General features: G+C 40.5%; 1 protein-coding gene across 3 annotated transcripts in view; it reads left to right on the top strand.

The window, feature by feature from the left end:
• The window catches only part of RNF217 (ring finger protein 217), a 79,361-nt gene that overhangs the window by 37,113 nt on the left and 18,142 nt on the right, over nt 1-24,106 (top strand). For 2 of the 3 annotated variants that reach the window (XM_074990627.1, XM_074990628.1), the window contains exons 3-4: nt 4,641-4,805; nt 14,541-14,742. In XM_074990627.1, coding sequence (XP_074846728.1) covers nt 4,641-4,805; nt 14,541-14,742 — 367 coding nt within the window. The remainder of the gene's footprint in view (nt 1-4,640; nt 4,806-14,540; nt 14,743-24,106) is intronic. The other variant, XM_074990629.1, reaches the window with a different exon arrangement.

Genomic DNA, 24,106 nt, shown 5'->3' with positions numbered 1-24,106 from the left:
GGCACTAATGTTGGATTATAGTAGAGGGTAAGGAGCAGAAAGAAGCAACAGATTAGTTGACAGGAAAAACAGGAAGAGTGAAGTATTGAAGTTGGAGGGCGGGGGAGAGAGGCTGAAATGATATGGTATCAATGAAAATGAAGGTTTGGAATGAGAGGGGTATCTATAACAGGTTGGGTGTTTTAAAAAACCTTCAGTTCACCTATTTAAAATGAATTTGTACGTATTAGTGTTGCAATGTGAAGAGTTCAGTAGATTTTGGAAGACTTTGTTGTATAGCTTTAGAACTTGCCTACTTTTTATCCTTTTTTTGTGTCGGTTTGTGGCTACCTGGGGCCACATTCTATTCTTCCTAAAAAATGCTGCTGCCTTCACATAACTCAAAGAAAATGGAGGCAGAATTGTCATTGTCTACCTCTCACCACCTACCTATTCCAAAGTAACAGAGAGGTAGCCGTGTTAGTCTGTATTCTAACAAAACAAACCAGCAGTCCTATAGCATTTTAAAGACTAACAGGCTACGTCTCCACTTAGAGAAATCTTTGAAATAGCCATGCTAATGACCATTTTGAAGAATACTAATGAAGTGCTGAAATGCCTTTTCAGCACCTCATTAGTATGCCACTGGCCGGGGCACTTCGAAATTGCCACTTTTTGCTCCGGTGCGGCTTGTCCAGATGGGGGTCCTCTCTCAGCTGAGGGGAATAAGGGGATTTCAAAATGTGTGGGGTCCTTTTGAAAAGGACCCCCGTGTAGCTGTGCTGAGCTGCGCATGTTTGAAAGCGGTGCTTTCAAAGTGCTGGGGCCGGCAGCGTGCAAATGCTAATGAGGCACTGAATATTCAATTCAGCACCTCATTAGTATTCTTCGATGTGGCCGTTAGCATGGCCATTTCAGAGTTTTGGCCAAGTGTGGCCACGGGTATAATGATTCATTAAAACAAAAAAGCAGTCAAGTAGCACTTTAAAGACTAACAGACTATTAGGTGATGAGCTTTCATGGGACAGATGATTCATTAAGTGGTGAACTTTCATGGGACAGACCCACTTCTTCAGATCTATAGAATTTCCAGTTCAAACCCAGTTGTATAGCATAAAGGTCCAAAAAAATTGCAATAAAACTTCTTCCAAAGTTTAATTCCCTCTTGCCTGCTGAGTGGCAGGAACCAGAGACAATTCTAGGCGATAGCATAGGCTTAGATATGAGGATGAGAGAAGAGTGTGAACGCTAAATAGGGAACAGATGACATTAAGAAATGAGAGACCGCGTGGAAGTTGGGAAGAGAAAAGGTGCAGGAGATTAAAGATATGGCTTAAATATCAAATACTTTTTTATTTAGTCTCCACCTTTTTCAGTGCTTTTTGGTTGCTTCTCTGTTTGCTGGATCTTAATTTTTCTACTTCCTTCCCCAGTTCATCCTTTTGGTGTGGAATGGGAGGGTTTTCCAGTGTTCTGTCTAGCTTTCAACCGCAGTTTTTGGGTTGTTAGCTCCCCTTGTGTCTCTCTAGCAGCTGCCTCTTCTGCATCTAATAGTTACTAAGTAGTAATGTGAAACTGATTGATTCCACCACTGTGTTCAATGAACCCATGTGAAACTACCAGAAGTCTTTTAATTTCACTTTGAAACTGGCAAAGCTACAACCATTAGGAGCTTTCTGCAGATCCAGGAAGAGGACACTCCCTTGGTTTTCATTTGGTTAATGTTTAAACATTCTTTTGTAACCATCAGGGCTAGGCATTTTTTTTTTCAAATGCAAATTTAATTGCTTGAGAAATGTCATAGTTCCCCTCTCACCCAATATATTTTGGCTTGTTAGTGGAGAGTGGATGTTTGTATTTTTGATTTTAGTTCAGACTTTTTATTTTTAGTCCTGTCACTGTAAAATGAATTTTTGTCAAACTTATTGTTCATTAACCATTTTCTATCTACTTGTCAGCTTTAAGACTTCAAAGTTCACTACTTATTTTTTAAGTCTTGAGAGGAGGAAAAATGGTGGTCAGAGTGTTTAATATTAGAAAATAAATGAACTCTTGAGCTACGTGAGGGTTGTGTTCCTGTAACCGCCATGTAACACAAATTTTCAGGCAAGTCAAGGGGAGATAGGAACCAGATTGCGGCCTGGTTCCCAGCTCCCCTGGGCTTGCTGGAGCTGGGAAACTGACCAGCCCATAAGGTCTAGTCAGTTTCCTGGCTCCCAGAGTGGTGGAGAGCCAAGAACCAGGGGGCAGCCTCATTCCTGTCTCCCGCTGCATGTGGGACCTGGGAAACTGACCAGCACATGGAAACCACTCCTGTCAGGGGTGGCAAGAATCAGGCTGCCGCTTCTGTCAGGGTGGCAGCCTGACTCATGGCTATCGCCCGTGACAAGAAACCACTCTTGTCTGGGGTACAGTTAGAAGTCAGGCTGCTGCCTCTGACAGTAGCAGGAAACAACTCCTGTCAGGAGGTGCAGCCTGACTCTCGGCTGTACCCCTGACGGGAGAAGTTTTCCTGCTCCTGTCAGGGGCAGCAGTCGCATTAATCTGAGACGTGCTGTTTGGTTGCATGTATTTCAAGGGTTTCCTGTAGATCTATGAATGAAAAAAAATTCAGCCTCAATCAATGTTTAAGAAAGTTGCAAAATAAGAGGTTAGTTTGGAAGAAGTTTTGCAACCTTCACTGTCACAAGGATGACTTGTGGGACCTCTGCATAGCATAATGTAACATATGTTATCAATTCTCATTCTCTGTAGATCGAGAAACCTAAAACAACATGCACATGTCTATGAAAATTAGTTCATCACCTATTTTGGAATAATATCATCTGGTTGCTGATGTAGGCTCAAACTACTTTGCTGGATTACAGTGTAGTTTTGGTGGAGTAACTCGTAGGTGCCATCACCCAGTTTTCTAGACAATTGCAGAAGTATAGTGAAGTTGTGATAAAGAACTGGTGGAGTGCCAGTGACCTTTAAAACTGGGACATAACGTCTTCTGTCACATAACTTTCTGGCAATGAGTAAAATTTTCTAAAGAAACAAAACTTATATCACATTAAAGTTCAAGCTTTTTTTTTTTTTTTTTTTTTTTTTAAAAAAGCACTCTTCTGCTTTTGTTGACTCTTTGTATTCATTTTGTATATGGAAAATCAGTCATTTTAACTGATGTTTTCATGCTCTGTCATAATCTGAAATATTTTGGTTACAAATGCTTCAGAGAAGTTCTTAAATGCAAACAAGCTTTTTTTCCCCCCCTAAATATGATGGAAACATTCTTAATTCTTCTTCACGTTGCTTGTTCTTCTTTCCTTGAGGACTACACTAGTCCTTTAATTACATAACCATCTACTTCCTGCCAAATGCAATGTATTGTTCTGGTTTGTTTGTGTAATGTGAAGCCTCTTGTAACTCTACTGTGTTTTAAAGATTGGAATGTAATACACAGTACACTGAAAGAACTAAGTAAATGGCATTTATGTAATCTACTTCAGAGCTTCATATTGTGGTATCATATAGGCTATCTAACTTAACAGCAAAGTTAATTGTATCATCCTTTGAATTGTGTGTAAGGAAGACTTCACTTGTTAGCAAGACTACGTAATACATGACAACTGCTTAGAAAATTAAAATACATATAGAAAAGAATTCTGGCACTGATTCTTTGCCTGTTTGCTTTGTAGTTATTTGCACCTGTGCAAAGTGGCTGAAAACACCATCAGCAGTAGGAAGACAGAATAAGCTTTTCGGATCTTTGTGGGACTCTGGTCTACACACACACAGTTGGAGTTAAGCCCCCCAATGGGTACACAGATCTGTACCTTTAAAATTGATTGAATTAGTTAAACTTGCCTCTTTAAACCCTTAGGGGCAAGATAAACCTTATGTCAGGGCACCAAGTTGCAGTGGTTTAGCTATTGCAGTGGTTTAAAATCACATAATAAACTGGTACAGCTTTGTGCTGACCAGACCTTTGTGTTTGTACAGTGCCTAGCATAATGGAGATCTGGGGCTTCTAGGTACTATCTCAGTTCAAATCTATTTGCTCTGTGCAGGTGTAAGATTACTATACTAGGTATAGGACAGTGAAAATGTGGTCTTGTAAATTTGTAAAGATGTGACTGAACCATTGTGTGAATCAGAGTGGTGAAGGAAAAAATCCTGAATGTTATACGTCTTATTAAAAACACTTAAATGGCATTAAAGGTTTTAGAGAAAGCTGTGACGATATGAAAACACATTATCAGATAATTAAGATAAGTACTAAACTGCTTATTCACAAAACGGCAGAATGAAGAACAGTGCATTCAACACTAGACTTTGGGCTCAATCCAAAACAATTAGCATTTAAGTGAGGTGCTTGAATTTAGTGGGACTGTTAAACACCTTCTTAAGGCGTGGGGACTTTGACATCTCCTGATCTTGAGAAATTAATTGTGCAGCTTTATTCTCTTAATACTGTTCTTTACATATAAAATTATAAATTAAATTGGCAATTTTGTTACTTTTTTTATCATCAGTCTTTTAGGTTTGACCTTAGCTGCCATGCAAAATTGAGATATTAATTAAAAAGGTGTTTATAGTGGTGGTGGTTTTTCCGTACACATTCAATGCCCAGCTTGCAAATTTGTTTGGTATTTTTTGTTTCACTTTTGTTTATGCAGATCCAGTGTCCAACTTGCCAATTTGTCTGGTGTTTTAAGTGCCACTCTCCCTGGCATGAAGGTGTTAACTGTAAAGAATACAAAAAGGGAGACAAGCTGTTGCGTCATTGGGCCAGTGAGATTGAACATGGGCAAAGAAATGCTCAGAAATGTCCAAAATGCAAGGTAAGCTATCGTTTATTATCATGTAACATAAGCTTCCAGAATTGTTTGAATAATCTAAACAATTATCTAGACTGAGTCTTCTGTTAATGTTACTTGAGCAAATTTATAACGGAATGCCTGTGTATTAGGGAGATGCAGGTCTCCAGCTCCATAAAGATTTTTTTTAATTGAACAAAGAGGTTGAATCCCTGATTTATGCACAAAGAGTCTTTTCTCTTTATTCTCTGAATGAAATTTCTGGGAATTGGCAAATATGAAGTCAAAATTATTCTGAAGATATGCCCTTCAAGAAACGTTGTATCCCTCTACCTACATGTTTTGTAGTTATAACACACTCTAACACTTGAAGATTTTTTAGATCACTTGTACATAATCTTTTTGAGTCTTTGCTGTAGAATAAACTTTCAGTTGAGAGAATTTCATTATTTTTTTCTTTCAAAATGACCATCTTCTCCCACAGTTCAGATGGGACCAAGGCATGCAGCTGTTCTTAGCAAAGATGACTGCTCTTTTCATTCATCTGATTTTCATATTGCTCTTGTGCTACATCTGGCAGCATAGGAGGCTATAACCTGTCCTTAGAGCAGGGTGGTATCACTCCTGTTTATAAACAAAGAGAAGTAATAGTAATTTTGAAAGAGGGCATCTTAACTGAGGGCTTTTTAGCTAATCCTTGATTATTTGTAAAATGAGCAGTGGCTGTCACAGGAAAGTAAGCAGCTATTTGAATTTCTCCAAGATTTTATGCATTAGTCTTTGTCATCCATAATTTTCAGTTATGAAAAGTAACATCAAAAGACCACATATCCTAAATACTTGTTTTTAAAAAAGAATACCTGTGACACCTGACCTAATCATCAGGGAGCCTAACATAGGGAAAACATGCACAGGGAAATGTGCAGGAAAGTGGAGGGAAACCTAGTGTGGGAATGAACAAGTACTTTGGGGACAGAAAGGAGGAGGATAGTGAGAGGGCGAGGGAGCAAAAATGCACTTAGGGATTTTACAGGGCAGGAGGAGAGCATAGTTATCATATACTCAAACCACAGCGCAGAGTAACTGTAAACCTAGTTCAACTATCTAATATAGTTTGGCTTTTTTGTGGAGTTCTAGGATGGAGCATATAATGTACTCTGGAGTCTGGCCATTATAGTATGAAATAAAAAGTAATTTAAATTTCTGCTTCGTATTTTCAAGTGATCAGAAAAATGTCATGGTAACACTTTCATTGGGTGTCTTGTTTTCTGTTCATGAATGAAATTTGATAATTAACAGGGCAGTATCTGAACTAAGATGCCTCACATAGAGATTGTAACTCTCCCTAAACTCTGGTTTATAAAGTTTGAGATCCAGAGTTTATTTTAATATGTTCAGATTTCATGAAAAATGCGCAGCTTGGACACTCCCACAATGTTAGTACTTCCCTATAGTGATACCAAATAGTCTCATTATGATTAAGATGCAGATTCAGATTCACAGATTAGAGTATGTTGAAAGACACATTTCTCTATTTTCTCATGGTGTCACTACAAAGGCAGAGTTAAGATAATTTGTGTCCCTCAGATGTGTATCTCCTTCCCTTAAAAGTTAATCTTAGTGTCCTGGTCTTGTAGTGGAGATATGGTTTATCCTGGTCGTAGTTTGGGGATAATTACAGCATTTCTAATATTCGTGCTCCAAATAACTAGTGTCATTTCAATTGTAACCCCACCTTGACATTTTTGATGTATTAATAATCAGAAATTCCATTTACCAGCCTTCCTAAATCAGTAGGAGACCTCAGAATTTTTGCCGGTAGTGCCAGTTTGGCCTCCTGGAAATTTTTAAAATCTCTTCTCACATTTGTTTTGGTAAAGTTTCCTGAGAGAGCTTTCTTTCAACATCACCATCCACTAGTGCAGTTCAGTGACACTGGGGGCTTCCGGGTGATTTCTTACCTCAGTGCAGCCGGCAGCTTGCACTCCCAACTGCCATACTGATGGAGTGTTTCTTTATTGAAAACTTTGCAGAATTTTAAAATATTGTATGCATAATTTTTAATCTTTTGGCACAGAATTCTATCAGGAATAACTTTACAATCAAGAGAAATACACAGTTTCTAAACAAATTTGGAATCTGCATATGATGAGGTGTTGCCTTATGCTACTTTTTTTTTTTTAACCGTATCAGGAATGGCTATGGTAGGTCTTCAGTGTTGATTGTTTTGTAAGTGAAATCTTGAGGCTGTACTGTCTTTCATATCTATCAGTCTTGTTTAATTCCCATTGGTAGTGAGTTTCTCTTGTAACTACATATTATTAAACCAAAGTGTTACTGATTTCTGAGTGAAAATACTGGTTGTTCAGCATTCATCTTTGGAGGAAGGAAGAGTTGCATAAGCTTGCACAATCTGAGCAATTTGTATCAAAATATTATTTAAGCAAGATCAAGCGTGTTAAGTAAAACAGCTGCGTAAAAGGATTGCAATACAAAGTAGCTATGTTTATGCTTTTCTCAGTGATTGTTGCACAAAGCACCACTAACACCATTAACTAGTCTGATATAGTACTTTTCATCTGTAGATCTCATAGCATGCAGAAGGATCTCAGGAAAGGGAATATAACCATGAAATGGAAGCTGTATTTAATATCAGAAGTAGTGGCTTATCTTGAAGCAGATGGATATCTCACATGCAAATGAATTAAGGAAGTGGAGGGGGGAAGAGAGACAATGGGGTGAAAGGAGACGGCAGCTGATATACTCTTCTGTTTGATGTGTCCTAACTTGTTCTAGATCCAGTGCATTCTTACTTGAAATCCTTAATTAAAATAGCTTACTTGCATACTCTACATCAAAATCTACCGTTAAACCAGGATACTAAAAAGTAGTGAAGGTTAAGTATAAAAGGGAACAGAGTATTAGTTTTTAAGCAAAAATGATCAAAATATTATACATTAAACTGAGAACGTACAATGTTTTTGAGTACGGTTATACACTTTCGTATTTCCTTTGCATCTTCTTATGAATGTCCATGTCATGGGACAAACTCACTGTCACGGTGCTGCCTGCTGGTCGATTAGGGAATAAACTCATACTTCAGCACAGCGCTGCCCTCTGGTCAGCGTGCCATCCACTGCTGCCATAGTTCAGTTTGGTCTGGGGTTAGTTTATTAGCATGTATGTAGTTCTTTTGTTGTTTTTAATGTGTCTTTCTCTCTCATGCTTTTATCTGAAAAATCATATGTGCTTGCTTAGATTATCACACAAATCTGACTGCCATGGCAGGAAGTTGTGTATCATCTCAGAAGAGAAGGCAAGAGAAACCTGCTTAGGAAGCCCATTTTTCCTCCCCTGGGGATATCACAAAATTGCCAAAGGACTGTGTATCCTTTAAATGTCCTAATCAGAAAGTTGTGGGTCTTCATCCACAAAAGGCAACTGCTGGGAAGCCAGAAACTTAGAGTGAATGGTATGGTGGACCAGAACAGGACTACTTGTGCAGTTGTCCACTGAGATAGCTTCTAAGAGATGGTCACTCATACCTCTGTTCCTGCTGTGGACATTTTGCAATCCCTGCAGAAAATGAAAGCTGCACAAGGGTACATCATGGGCACAGTTCGGGGGGACATTGTTTCACCACAAGAAAAGGATGAGGGGGAGCACACAAGGTCTTGTGCCACTGCACTATGACCTCTGTTTCCCCCGGTTCTGCAAACACAGAGCTGTCCAAATGAAAGAGGCTGCAACTCAGCTTTGCTGATTCTGCAGCTGAACACTGCCTCCTATGTCCAACTGCCAGTTGTGCTCCCCTTTCTGTTTTTTGTGTAACAGTGGGTTCCTGTGGTGGGGCTGGATAAGTGGTTTGGGGAAAATGAAGGAAAGGGATGGATGGTGGGGAGAAGAGGCAGTGGGGAGGGAAGCAGAGTAGAATAGGGCAGTGGGAGGAGTGGAGGGTGAGGGGGTAATGGAGGAGGAGGGTTGAGAGGGGGATGTAATAGCAGCCTTCAACTTCCTGAGGGGGAGCTCTAAAGAGGAGAGTGAGAAACAGTTCTCAGTGGTGTCAGATGGCAGAACAAGGAGTAATTGTCTGAAGTTAAAGAGGGAGAGGAGTAGGTTGGATATTAGGAAAAACTACTTCACCCAGAGAGTGGTGCAGCACTGGAATGTGTTGTCTGGAGAGGTGGTGGATTCTCCATCCCTCGAGGTTTTTAAGTCGCAGCTTGACAAGATCCTGGCTGGGATGACATAGTTGGGGTTGCTCCTGCTTGAAGCAGGGGGCTGGACTAGATGACCTCCTGAGGTCCCTTCCAGCCCTGAGATTCTATGATTCTGAGTAAAGGAGCCTGCTTGTGGAATACCTCAACAGCGGCTGGGGTGCTTGCTGTGGCATACCTTAAGCAGACTGACCAAATGCTGAGCTCAACAAACCCGAGCTGATCTACACCTAGATCCTCCTCATGATAAGTTTGCTAACCCCCCAGGACTGCTCTAGAGTCTCCAGGAATTAAATATGGTGTCACTGGATTAAAATCTTCAGGAATATGCCCACCCAATATTCGCAACCCTCACTAGTGAGCCTCTCATACCCGGAGTCCCACCCCTCTGAGCCTCCAGCGAGCTGCACCTGGACTCTGCACTAAGCCCTACTCTCACAGCACCTAAGCCCTTCCACCCAGGCCTCCCCGTCAAGCCCCATCTCTCCACAGCAAGACCTCCCCCGACACACGCTGAGCCCCAACCAACTTCACCTGGATCGCCTTCAGTGTTCCATTGCCTCTGCACCCCTGGCTCTGATGAACTTGGGTTGGTCCACATCTCCCACTGAACTGCCCACACCCAAATGGCCTGATACAGAAACCTCTCCCTGCACACCGGGAAGCTGCAAAGTTGAGCCAGCTCACCCACAGCTAGTGCAGAGGGTCAGGACTCCAGAGTGTTTCATGAGCAGGGCCAGCCCTTCCACTGAGTCCAGGTGTCGTTCAGCCTCACTACTGAGTTCCTGTACCAGGGGAGTTGGAGGCTTCAGGATGATTTCCCACTTCATTGCAACCAGCAGCCTGTGCTCCTCCCCGCCCCCCCCACTGCCATACTGAAACCACATTTCTTTATGGACAAACTTTGCAGCATTTTAAAATATTGTATGCATAATTTTTTTATATTTATTTTGGCACAGAATTCCCTCCGAAATAACTCAGACATTCACACTCCATATTTGATTTGTTGTGAAAAAGAGGGCTACTGGGTTGTTGTGACTAAGCAAAGCTAAGCAGTCATTTCCGATAGCAGCAAGTGATGTAGTAATGGCATTTGAATGAATTTATGATTAATAATGCTTCTGTTAAGTATTTCACTGACAATGTATTTAAACAGAGTAAATTGTTATCCTAAAGCTTTAAGGACAGATACGGTTGTCTGCATTTGTCATATGTCTCGATTGTACACTACTGGGGGTGGCACATTCTTCTTCTTAGCAGTCACTTGATAATGAGTAAGACATCTTCATGTCATCCTATTTGTGAGTCCAATGATGGCTGATCAGTTTGATTCTGGAGCCGCAGGTCTTATCACAGGAGGGGACAGATGTTAGTCGCTGTTCGGGGGGCACAAGGCAGTTTTTGCCACTCTTTTCTTCTTCTCCACCTCTCCTTGTCTTCACCAGGGCAGGACCTCTCAAATTGTGCCATTCCATCATGGATTACTGCTCTCCAATGGAGACAGTCCTGGGCAAGGTTCTACCAAGTGTTAACACCGCTGCTGCGGTTTTCCACATGTGCCTTCAGCACATCCTAATATCACTTCCGCTGGCCCCCAATGCTCCTCTGACCTTCCTCCAGCTCGGTGGCACATAAAAATCAAATCATTGTCTGTGTCAGTGGAAAGCAGGCTGTGTTCATGCTCCGTGATGCAGCTATGTATGTATGCATCAAGGGGGAGCAGGGAAAAGCTTAAGCAGCTCCCTGTGACTGGAGCCCTTCACTTCCATGAGAAAATGCTCTGTCCCAGGTAAACCTGTTGGACCTCTTCCCTGTTGCTTCTCCACTACCAGAGCTAGAGCCTTTTCTTCTGTCACAGAAAGATTACAGCAGCAGGGATGCAATGGGATACTATGCTACTAAAAATAGCTTCGTACACTGAGAAGGTACTACTTGGGCATGTAGAGCACTATGGTGGACACATGCAGCATGGTTCAATTCTGTCTTTACTAGCCTTAGCAGTGCCTCCCCACCTGCAGCAGGAGCGGGGAACCTTTTTTTGAATCAAGGATCATTGTCCCACAGAAAAATCATTCAAAGTGCTGGTTGTGGGCTGGATCTTACAGGCTGGCGTGTACCCTTCCAATGCCAGCAGGTCTGGTAATTTTGAGAGTGTTCGTTGGATAAGGGGCTGGGGGCTATAGCAATGTTCAAAGAATTCAGGGGCTGCTGAGTGAGAGAGCCTGGAAAGCAGTTTTGTGTTGCCAGAGGCTGTTGGTTTCAGGCATAGGCAAGACTTGCACATACTACGGGCAGTTCAGGGGTGAGAAGCTTCCCAACCCTGGACACCCCTGTTGAGTTTTACAGCTGACTTGTTAGGTGTAGTGCAATGTATTGCCAACAAACGTTACTTAAAATATGCGTTTTTCTGATTTTTCTGACGTTTGTGAGGGTTTTTAGTCTTATAAGAATGTTCCTTTGCGGTACATCCGTAAGTGAGTATTTTCTGTTGTCCAACATTTTGGGGTGTTTTAGAATTTCATGTTTTGCAAGAGTACACAGAGCAGAGGCACTATTGTGTGACCACAACTTTTAATTGTACCTTACATTTTTTGAAAGTGAATACTATCTTGTCGTATCTGATTAAAACATTTATCTAGGTGTGCTACTGCCTACATAATATACTTAAACGAGCAACCAAAAACATATAACATCAAAACACACGATACTGTGTTATATTTTGCCATTAACATTTGTAAATGATAACTAAAATGGCAGAATTGGGATTTCTTTGGGTTCCATATCAAATGACTTATAACTAAATAATTGTTAGGTTTTTTTTTTTTAAAGTGATCCTGTAAGTTCAGTTTTGGTGTACCTAATGCAGTGTGACTTTCTGAATAGTTCTGCTTATTAGTGAAAAGTCCCAGGTTTATTTCAGGTAGCAATGTCTAGAGATAAAGTGTAAAATCTTCTGTGTGCATATATGATGAAAAAGAATATAATTAGTATACCTGTTTCCTCACCCAGAAGCTTTTAAAGATTCTTGAAATAACATGGTTAAAAGCTCCCCCACAAACTTCCCCTTCTCCTTCAAGTGTAGTTACTGTATAATAAAACATGGAAGTGCCATATGTACACAATGTGATCTTGTCTGGGATTTCAATAGAAATTACGTTTTAGAGTGGTATAGAAGAAAATTTAAAGCTGGTGAATTACAGTTGTGGAACTTTGAACAGCAGAAGGAAGTTAAGTGAACATGAAAATCAAGACATACACGCACTTTTTGTGAATCATATACTTAGATTAACATGAATATCATCAAGGAATCCAGTGAGCTGATTGTTGAGTGTTCCCGCTCAATCTTTTAAAGAACGCTGAACTCCTTTTTATTGACTGGAAGGAAGCAAATTAGTGCAAATGAAGAAAGGATTTAAAGGTGTATAGCAGGTTTCCTTTCAAAAAAAAAAAAGTGACTAAGAAGATAGCTAGTTATTTTTGATACAGTAAAGTTGTTTGAAAATGTTTGGAGGATTTTAAGTGCTCCTTCTGTAAAGAGGATTTCTGTTGGATGGAAAGATAATTATGATGTCACAGAACGTGGGCAGGAAGGTTAACTTTTCAGCTGATAGCTCCTTAAGAAACTTGATGCAAAATATTATTCACTGGAGACTCATTTATGCAGCACAGTAGGTGATTGGAATGGCTAGAAGTGCCAAAAGCAGTTCTGCTTGTCCACTCTTACCTCAGCTAGGACCAGTCCTGTTAGCTAGCCCATACATTTGTGAAGAAATATGCAGAACAGAGCTATTGATTAATCACAGTTAACTCAAGTGAGTAACTCAAAAATGAATCTTAGTTTTAATCACAATTAATTTCTATTATAATAAACAATAGAAGATCAATTGCACTGTATTAAATATTTGATTTTTTTCCTATATATTCAAGTATATTGTTTTTCAATTGTAAGGCAAATACAAAATATAGTGTTTGTTTTTATAGTGCAAATGTTTGTAATTAATAAACAAAATAACTAGTATTTTTCAGTTCACCTCTAAGAATTATTATAGCGCTATATCTTTCTTGTGAAATCACAATTTAAAATTGATTTTTTTTCATATATAGCAGTACTCAGAAACAAAACAGTGTGAAACTTAGAGCCTAGAAGTCCATTCAGTCCTACTTCTTGTTCAGCCAATCCTAAATTTGTGTATATTTATGGAAGATGATTTTGCTTGCTGCTTCTTTGCAATGTCCCCTGAAAGTGAGAACATTGCACTTTTGTAGCCAAGGATGGCAAGGTATTTACATGTCTGATATGCTAAATATTTATCTGTTCTTCATGCTTTGTACACCATTCCAGAGGACATACTTGTACCATGCTGATGAGCATTTAAAAAATGCATTAAATAAATCTGTGACTGAACTCCTTGAGAGAGAATTATGTCTCCTGCTCTGTTTTGCAGACATCTGATCCATTAATGATTGCTTTTCCCCAACCTTTAGCTGTGTAATCCATCTGCATTGGAGGATTGTAGAGAGGGAGAGGGAGAAATACCCATATGAATCAGCTGAAGTGTATCCAGTGAAACGTCATTTGTGAATTTCTAGCATCCTGCCTGAGTTATATAAACTTCGTATCTTTTAAAAGTGAGGAGGACAAGCCAGAGACTTATAGGCCAATCAGCCTGACTTCAGTACCCAGGAAACTACTAGAACAATGTATAAAACGTTCTCTTTGCAAATACCTGGAATCATGTCAAACCAGCTTGATTTCCTCCTTTGACAGGGTAATTGGTTTGATGGATAAGGGGAATGTGGTGGACGGAAGCATCAACAAGCTTTTAACACGGTCCCACGTGACATTCTGATAAGTGAGTTGGAAGAACGTGGGCTTGGCAGAACTATAACTAGGTGGATAGGTACATCATGGATTAAACAACTGCAAACAAAGACTGTAATTATTAATTGAATTATGTCAGACTCGGGGAAAGTCTCTAGGGGATTTCCACAAGGATGTGTTCTGAGTCTTGTGGTGGTTAACATATTTATTGATGACCTGCATGTAGGAATGGAGAGCATGCTGATCAGATTTGCAGATGTCGCAAAGCTGGGGGCAGGGGGTTGTGAACACTTTGAAGGGTAGAGCTAAAATTTGGAAGGATCTCGATTGATTGGAGAACTGAGCTGTAGACAACAAAACAGTAGTCAACAAAGACAATTTAGGGAATAAAAAACAAATGCACAAATAAAGACTAGGGATAACTGGCTTGACAGTAGCACTTTTGTGAAGAACTGGGGAGTTGTGGTGGATCACATCTTCAATATGAGTCAACAGTATAATGCTGTTGCAAAAATTCAGGTTTAGGTTTCATTAATGGGGCCTAGCTAGTAAGAGCAGGTGATAACACTCTACTTGGCAAATAAAGCAAGCCAGCTAATCTTAATATACTCCTGGTGGCTCTTCATCTGATCTTCATTCCAGATAATTGTTAGGTAATACCTGCTTTACTGTTTCTGTTTAAATTAATATTTTCTTTTTCTTCCTCTTGTGCTCATAAAGATCCACATCCAGAGAACAGAAGGATGTGACCACATGACCTGCTCACAGTGTAACACTAATTTCTGTTACCGATGTGGGGAGAGATACCGCCAGCTCCGTTTCTTCGGAGATCACACGTCAAACCTCAGTATATTTGGATGCAAATATCGCTACCTCCCTGAGAGACCGCATTTAAGGAGATTAGTGCGAGGCTCTGTCTGTGGTGAGTGGATGATGTGCCTTGCAGAGAACAGCATTATGATGTGTTGAGTGGTAAAAGTATTAACCCGGGGTGGGGAACCTTTTCTTGTTTAGGGGTCAGTGACCACAGAAAAAAATCAGTTGGGGGCCCCCACACAAGTGGCAATAGAGAAATAAAAAATGAAAATAAAAGCACCTAATTTACCTGGCTCCCAGGTGAGAAGCTAAAACAAAGCAAAACTTACTGACCTGTCCTCCAACTGAAAAAGGGAGGGGAAAAAAAAAGCAAAACACTCACTCTCACTCAGCTTGGGATGCTGGGTCTCCACTCGCACTTCAGTCCGCACAATGGGACTTGGGGCTTCTCCACACAGCGTGGATTCTTGTCTCAAGCAGTATCAAAGTAAGCTGGGAGGCCAGATCTCGTTCAAGGCCCATATGTTTCCCACCTCTGTGTTAACCAATCAACATTTGGTCCAGAATAGAGCAAAGGCCCCTTATAAAGAAGCTGGGTTGCTTAAAATGTAAGCCAATTTGGAATTTTTAATTAATGGGTTCTGGGCAAATCAGGTCTTTCAACTTTACTTTTCAAATGGACTTCTCTTGTCGTGCAACGTTTTCATAATTGGAACATAACTGTAGCAAGCAAATGGAAAAAAACCTTGGATCTCAACATAAAATTATTTTAATGGAGAATCGAAGCATATACTTCTGAGAAGACAAACTTCTAGTTGTTGTGCTCGGACTTTCTTACTATTCTTTTGTTGTGACTTAGAGTATTTAAATTAATTTTCTATAGTGTGTTGTATCCTAAGAAGCAAGGGTGAACGTAAAGCGTTCCCTGTAAGCTGAGTGGCCGCTCAGGAGACATTCAAGTTCCGCCGAGTACCCACAGCTATTCACAGTAGGCAGTACGTGTTGCAAGGCTAATTAAATATTTCGCTGAAGCCAGGCACACTTTGGTGAGAGCAGTATATTTACCAGTGCTTGTTTTTTGTTTTTTTTTTAAAATTGTGTTTTCTCACTGCTCTGTATTAGGTACCAGGCTCTGCGCTGTAGGGGAAGATGGCTAATAAAGTGGGCAGGGTGGGGACAGCAGGTTGGCCAGTGAGGAGAGGTGTGTGGATGGAAGGTGGGGTAGGGTGAAACAAGGCCCTGTGTCCTAATGTGGCAGAGTACACCATGCCTCCAGTGATGAAGCCCATGCTACAGCTTTGTAGGTGAAACTAGCTTCATTTTGGCTCCTCTTTACTCTTCACTTTGGCATAGCCTGGGGCTAGCTGTCCAGCTGTTCTCAGAACTCAAACCCAAGAAGTGGGAGCACTGAGAAGAGGTCTTGCACGTGGATTTTTGTTTTTTAAATCTGCTTTTTTGGCTTCCTGCAACTCTGTGTTGGGGTCAGACGAATGCTCTCTTCTTCTGGCTCTCCATTTTGCTATCTTGCCTACTCAAGTCTCGGCTGACAAGAAAGGATGGCCTGGCTGAAATTAACCAATCCCAGCTGTACTGGGCTGCAGCATACAGAGCTGTTACTGAGTGGTTCATCTCTTGGACCAGACGCTGTTCTGCGTTGCACTAAATCATGATTTGCCCATATGCTTTTGTAGACTCACTCTGTGGTAGCATTGCTAACAGTAGCAGCAGCTCTCCACTGTGTTTTTTCATCACATTCATAAAAGCATCGTTAACACAGAGGAATCGAACCTGGGATTACAAATACAGCCCTTGGTTTGTGTGCAAGAAAATTGGTATGAACCTGTTGAAGAACATGCAGTCATGAAAAATCTAGATTTTAGTTCCAAGTGTGTAGGTATAAGTGTGTGCTAAAATACAATAAAGCTATTGTAAAACAAAATGTGTAATTAAAGTTTTGTTGATAGCACATTTTAGAAATGTGGCCTCATAAAACTAGGCATGTGCACTCATTTCTCTAAACTTGAACTCTTTGTCTGATTTTTCATCTGAGCCCTAGGGTCACTCCATCTGAGAATTCTGTGTTGATGTACGTGGTGCTAACATCTTCCATGCTGTAACAGAAAGGAGACAAACTTTTTAAATGTTGCTAGAGTGCAAAATGTAGAAACAAAGCAAACAAAAATTCAACAAATCTCAGAGCAGAGAATTGAAAAATAAAACCAGAATGGTTTGAATTTAATTAGGATTTGAGATTGCCCAAGGGAAAGTATTAGGTTGCAGATTAGATTTAGCATATAATTTGGTTTTCTGAATCAGGGGAATGTTATGAATTAAATGGCATGAGTCCCTAGTGAATTTATCTTAATTCCTTCATTCAGAAAGGTAGGAAATGCTGAAATTGAGCAGGTATATATGAGATTTAAGCTCTGCTTTTGAATTCTACTATATTGACTGTTGGAAATCTTGTGAGATCAGCTAAACCTAGTAAGATTTTTCACCATCTTGTGCCCAGAGTCTGGGGTTTTTGTTTTTTTTGAAATTTCATCTGACTGTAAAACATAATTTGGGGATTTGGGAAGGGGTGTGTGTGTGTTGGTGGGGGGGAGGGTAGTGTAATTCTACTTTTGGAATTAAAAGAAATCAGAGAAAGGGGCTGAAGTGATCACCCTTGTCTTCACTTTGTTTCCATCTTTCATCCCTTACGGTAAGCATCTGGCGCGCAAAAAAATTAGCGGAATTTCATGTCTACCCTGTGTAGCATTCATTGGCTGAGTTATTGAAAATAGAGTGCTCTGACTAAGGTAGGGTAATAAATAGGCAATCCACAGGCCAAATCTGGACCACCAGATTTTGAATGGATCCTGAAATCTTTTTATTTACTTACTATCATCATTATTCTTTATTATTTTCTCTTGAATATGGTCCTTGCCTATATCTTAACCAAGAAAGTTGGACAGTCACAAAAAATAGATTACTCCTGGACTAAGGCCTGCTCTGTCATTAAAACTTAGGTTGATCTGTGTCATGTAGGGGTGTAGTATAAATATTGGTAGGCTGGGGTCATCAGCCAAAATACAGTAAACTCTTTCATATCCAGAAGCCACTGGGTCAGGAACCTGGTAGATATTCAAATGTCCTGGATTATAGAGAGGTTTACCTAGCAATGCATAACACTAAAGAAGAATAGGATTAGATATTTAGTAACAAACACCATGTATGCAGAGTACTGTATTTACCAACAACAGTAGTATTGTACACGGTAAACTTTTACTATATTTGCTGTATTTGTTTTGTATTTACTTTTACTACACTGTACTTATGGAAGACATAACTAAAATTTACTTATGGCTAAAATGCCAGTTATTTGAGAGCTCTAGAAAATAGAATGCAAGATATGAAAATAAGTTTACTGTAGCAAGAAGAGGCATTTTTAAAAAATTTGGAAAAATGCAATAATTCAAGAACTGCATTGTATGTGAATATGAGACAGTCCTGGATAAATAATATCAAAGCATACTTTTTGTTACCCCTATTTTGAGAATAGCACACACAATGATTTGTAATGCAATACATGTTTAGTACGGGATGTTCAGAAACTTTTTACATGTTCGGTTTCCTCATACTTTACATGTGTGTGCTTGTGCTACTGTCTTCCTTACTTTCGCTCCTGAGCCCATTTTAATTATGCTAAGTTTACTTCATGTTTAATTTGTTTTCTTTCTTAAAATGCATGTTGTCCTTTATACCAGGAATGCCACAAGCTTCCTTTTTCCTTTTCAAAAATCAAAGAGATCAAAACAGATACAGTATTATATCCCATTATGTACTGTACATATTAAAGGGGAGCTATCCAGTGTTTCAGGATCACATATCAGTTGCTGTTTAGGTATGAATTGTTCATTCTTGAGGTTTTACAGGTTCACCATTTATCGAAAATAATCACAAAGTGTTTTTTAAACTTTGCAATTATAGTCTCAGGAGCAAAAGTCCTTAAAGAGCTGCATATGGCTCTGGAACCACAGGTTGCAGACCACTGTGCTAGGTCAGTGGAAGAATTCGTCCATCACCCTACAGCATGGGATTTACTACAGCAGTAGAAAAATCTCTTCCATCACTGTAACACGTCTGTGTGGCTGTTCTACAGTGATGTCTCTGCAGCTGTAGTGCTTGTAATGTAGATTTAGCCTAACTTGAGGGGTTTATGGCAGAGAATTTCATTGATCACTGAAAGCCGGAAGAAAATGCCGAGCTCATTTAAATTTGAGGGATCGTTTGACTCCAGTTAAGTGAATTAAATGGTAACTCATGCTGCACTACTGATTACATGCCATCTAATATGGCAAAGCAACAAACTATAAATCAGATTCTATTACAACTGAAGTTTTTATATCAGAAATAACTGTTTAAACTTGTTCTTGTTCTAAGCCTTAGAAATAGTATGTTTTTATGCCTTCCCCGCCCCCATCTTCTGCTCCCTGTTCCCTTTTCATGACTGAGTGCCTGGTTTAAAAGAGTGCATACATGCAGTGCTTTTTCGTGCTGGTACTTGCCAGTACTGAGTACCAGCACCTCAGCAGCCAGAGACATGGGATTGGCAGGGGGTGGGAGGCAAGGAGCCAGCTGACTACCTGCACCCCCCGCCCTTTTTTTAAATATGAAAAAGCACTGCGTATATGCAACGTCTGCACTGCAGAAACCAGTGAATGTCCCCAGTGTGCAGTCTTCATTAGACATCTATATGCAGATGCCAAACTTATTTGCAATTGACATGGTAATAAGTCTTCATGTATGAGATGCTGAGAGTAGTAATTGCCTGGACTAGCTAGACCTGCATGTATTTGTGTTTTCCATGTATTTATGAATACAGTAGTTTCTCAAGTTATGCGAGGGTTGCATTCCCATGCACCCTCGTATAACTGTAATGTCGCATAAGTCGGGAGGCAGCTTTTTTTCCCTGGTGAAATGCACATTCTGCAGCCAGGGAAGCAGCAGGAGCACCTGGAGCTCCTTTTGACAGGTATTCCCTTGTAGGGACAGTTGGGGAAGGCTTAGTCTGGTGGTGGGTGGGTGCAGTGGGGTGGTCGGGGGGTGAAGCATTGGGTGGGTTAGGACTGCAGTGGGTTTTGGGGGGTGGAGTTGAGCCAGAGCTGCGTGTGGGGGGGGCAGTTGAACTGGGGTGGGAGGTTTGTGCCAGAGCCATGCACGGGGATGGTGAGTTGAGGGGGTTCGAACCAGGGCCAGACCAGGGCAGGGGGTGTTGAGCTGGAACTGTGCTCAGGTGGTGAACCGGGGGAGAAGGGGGGAGTTGAACCAGGACAGTGGGGGCAGTTGAACGAGAGCCACACACAGGGGTGATGAGCCAGAGCCAGCGCCATGCATGGGGCTTTGAACCCAGGCAGGGGAGTGGGAGGGTGTGTTTGAGCTGGAGCCATGCTCAGGTGGTGAGTTGCCTGGGGGCTTGAGCTAGAGCCCTGCGTGAGGGGTGGAGGGGTGAGCTGGGGTGGTGAGCGGTGCTGCGGGGTGGGGGGGTTGAGCCAGGGCTGGGGGGAGCGGGATTTTGAGTTGCACTTAACTTGCATTAATGCCAGTTAAGCACAAACCGAAATCGTGCATTTTAAGGGTTTACTGTACAGATGTTGTAGTGAATCCATGGTTAAGAATGTATTCAGATTTTTGCACAAATGGATGTAACGCGCTCAGTATCACATTAGTGGTTGAATTCAATCTCTAAATTTGTCTATATAACTCAATAGAACAATGGTTTTTATTTTAAGTAATGTTAATAATGCATGCACAGTAACATTATTTTGAAGGAGTAAATTTAGGTGTGCAGTGATTTGCAGTGGATTTGGAGTTCTCGTTCTCTCTTCTCAAAAAGCTCTCAACATGATATGTGCCAAAATATAGAAGGAACATAAGAACATAAGAATGGCCATACTGGGTCAGACCAAAGGTCCATCGAGCCCAGCATCCCATCTGCCGACGGTGGCCAATGCCAGGTGCCCCAGAGAAGGAGAACAGAAGACAATGATCAAGTGATTTATCTCCTGCCATCCATCTCCTGCCCTTGTTCTGAAGGCTAGGGCACCATACTTTATCCCTGGCTAATAGCCATTTATGGACCTAACCTGCAAAAATTTATCAAGCTCTTTTTTAAACACTGATAGAGTCCTGGCCTTCACAGCCTCCTCGGGCAAGGAGTTCCACAGGTTGACTGTGCGCTGTGTGAAGAAAAATTTCCTTTTATTAGTTTTGAACCTACTACCCATCAATTTCATTTGGTGTCCCCTAGTTCTTGTATTATGGGAAAAGGTAAATAATTTTTCTATATTCACTTTCTCCACACCATTCATGATTTTATATACCTCTATCATATCGCCCCTCAATCGCCTCTTTTCCAAACTGAAAAGTCCCAGTCTCTCTAGCCTCTCCCCATATGGGACCCTTTCCAAGCCCCTAATCATCTTAGTCGCCCTTTTCTGAACCTTTTCTAATGCCAATATATCTTTTTTGAGGTGAGGAGACCACATCTGCACGCAGTACTCAAGATGTGGGCGTACCATAGTTTTATATAGGGGAAGTATGATATCTTTTGTCTTATTATCGATCCCTTTTTTAATAATTCCTAACATCCTATTTGCCTTACTAACTGCCGCTGCACACTGCGTGGATGTCTTCAGAGAACTATCCACTATAACTCCAAGATCCCTTTCCTGATTAGCTAAATTTGACCCCATCATGTAGTACGTGTAATTTGGGTTATTTTTTCCAACATGCATTACCTTACACTTACCCACATTAAATTTCATTTGCCATTTTGCTGCCCAATCACTCAGTTTGCTGAGATCTTTTTGTAGTTCTTCACAATCCCTTTTGGTTTTGACTGTCCTGAACAACTTGGTGTCATCTGCAAACTTTGCCACCTCACTGCTTACCTCAGTAAGACAGTGCTTACCTCAGGAGACAGTAGAACTTCAGTGTTAGGAGCAGCCTGTGTACCACACACCTCATTTGGAACTCGATGCGCATAATCAAAGATCAAAAAACGCCAAACCAAATCCTGTGTAGCAGAGTACTGTGGGAAATGTTAGCTCCTTTAAAAAAAAAAAAAAAAAAAAAAAAAAAGTTTAAAAAGAGATTTGATATGGTAAAGTTCTTGTTTCATTTAAATTCAGATGTCCAAAAGCGTCATTTTAATTCTGAATAGAAACTTTTGAAAGCACAAACATAATTTGTAGTGTTTATGAACAACCTCCATTTCTGACATATTCTTAACTTTGCTTTAACAATGAAGGTGTAGAATTCTATTTTATTTTAAGTTTGGTTGTTTAGTTTCCAGTGTTTCTCAGCATTTAAGGTTTCCTGTTATAGTAATTGACAGTGTCATGATCCTTTTGTGTTTATTTGGGCTAGATTCTCAGTAAGTGTAAATTGACAAATATTTCACTTTAAGGCAGTGGGTCTATACCAGTTTATACCATCCATGTGTCTTGCCCAGTGTGATTTGTGTAGAGGTCATACCTATAAAGTGCATTCTGTTTACAATGAGAAACCAGTTCTTTAGTGGTGCCTGTAATAGACCCCTTTTTAGTGATGTAATTCATTATAATTTATTCTTTTATTTCATATGACTCATCACAAATATTCTGTTGTGGACTTGCATCCTATCTGCTTCTCAGCTTAAAGTCAACACTGGATATACCTGTAGAAAATATTCCCCAATGGACAATCTCTGAACTGGCAGTACAAAGGATTAATTGTCCTAAATACATCTTGCAACTGTAACTTCAGAAACTATATTAACTGAATTTGAAGCCGCAAATGGACTGGTTACAAGCAGTATTCTAGATACTCCTCTCCAGGGATGAGAAATCTCCTCTTTCCCTTCCTGCATCACTGACTGAAGTTTTCTCCTTATTACTTCCATTCATTCTGACAGAGAGGTTCTGTTGCATTCCTTCACCTTTTAAAAATGTAGTTACTTTATACATTTTATACAAATACTCTTTTTTCAGCTAAATCCCACAAAAGGTGATCTGTTAAGCAGTAAATGGGGGGATTTTTTACTGCCACTTAGCATGCTGACCAACATAAACTGGAGTGGATTGATTTAAATCACCAATTTTAATTGCAATTTATATCAGAAAATAGGAGATTTTTCTGGTTTGTTAATTTAAGTAACTATAGAGAGATGACATTCCATTGGGTACAGCTGGAGAATTTGAGCAGCATTGTCCTCTCAACCTTCCAGTCTCGGGTGCCTTTCACCCTGCTTTGCTGTGAGAACAGCTGTTGTTGACCAGTTCACATACAGCCTCTAGAGCTGTGGTGTTCAATACATTCACTACTCGCCACATGCGTATAGGACACGGCATTGATGCAAAAATCTCTCCCAAATGAATTATATAAATGGTTTTAGCCAGCCACTGCTGAATTTTGTTGCCAAGAGACACCAGCAAATTCTCAGATCCACGCTTGTCCCTAGAAATGTGCATCTTGCACTGCACTGCTCAACTCTTTGTTTTGGTGGAATACAAGCTCATAGAAAGTCAGTTTCATTAACAGAAAATTATATGCACAAACACTTATTACCTCAGGTTCCAGGCTCTTCAATCCAAACACACACTGTGTTTATTTGTTTTTTAGACAAAAATAAGTTTATTAACTACAGAAAGATTAAGTGATAAGTAATGAGGTATAAAACTCAGAATTGGTTACAAAGAAGTAAGATATCTAATTTCTGATGCCAAGGCTTTTCCTGCATTGGCAGATGCAAAGTGCTGGAAGTTACTGCGCTACTCAGAGTACTGCAGTTGAACTACTGTTGCGTGTCCCCACTGTCAGCTGCCAGAGCAGTAGTGTTATCACACTTGCCATGGCATTTGGAATGCTGCACTCCAGACAGCTATCCCACAGAGCACCTTTTCCTTCTCTGTTGCTGTGGCTTGTGGGAAGGTTGAGGAGGGGTTGTGGAGCATTCTGGATCCAGTCCCAATGTCCTGTGATGCATCACTTTTCCCAGCAATCCTTGTGCTTCTGTCTGTATTTGGCACCATTTTTCAACTGCTATTTTGCTGCAAGCTCTGCCTCCTCTGGGAATGGATCTGGAGCTGTTGAAGAAAATGCTGATAGGTTTCACTGCATCGCGAATGGCAGCTGAGTTATTCCTTAATCTACAAAGTAATGGGGGGAGTCAGATACTAGTCTTGCTATGCTTAGTAGCTATGACGTGAGCTTTCATGTGGCTTTCACATATGTGATGACCACAGTGAAACACTGCTTTTGGGTTGGATGAGTGGCTGACTGTCTTTTTGTCTGTGAGGAACTGGTTTGCGCTTCTTTTCTAAGTTGGAACATGTCTCAATAATTTCATGCAACAATCTTGTAATTTTACATAAAATGATGCTGCTATACACATTTTAGCAGGACAATAATACTTAATAGATTTAGAGTTTTCAGTTATTAATTGC

This window comes from Carettochelys insculpta, chromosome 3, assembly GCF_033958435.1.
Source record: "Carettochelys insculpta isolate YL-2023 chromosome 3, ASM3395843v1, whole genome shotgun sequence".
NCBI classification, from domain to species: domain Eukaryota; kingdom Metazoa; phylum Chordata; order Testudines; family Carettochelyidae; genus Carettochelys; species Carettochelys insculpta.
This window is presented reverse-complemented; position numbering and strand designations above follow the sequence as displayed.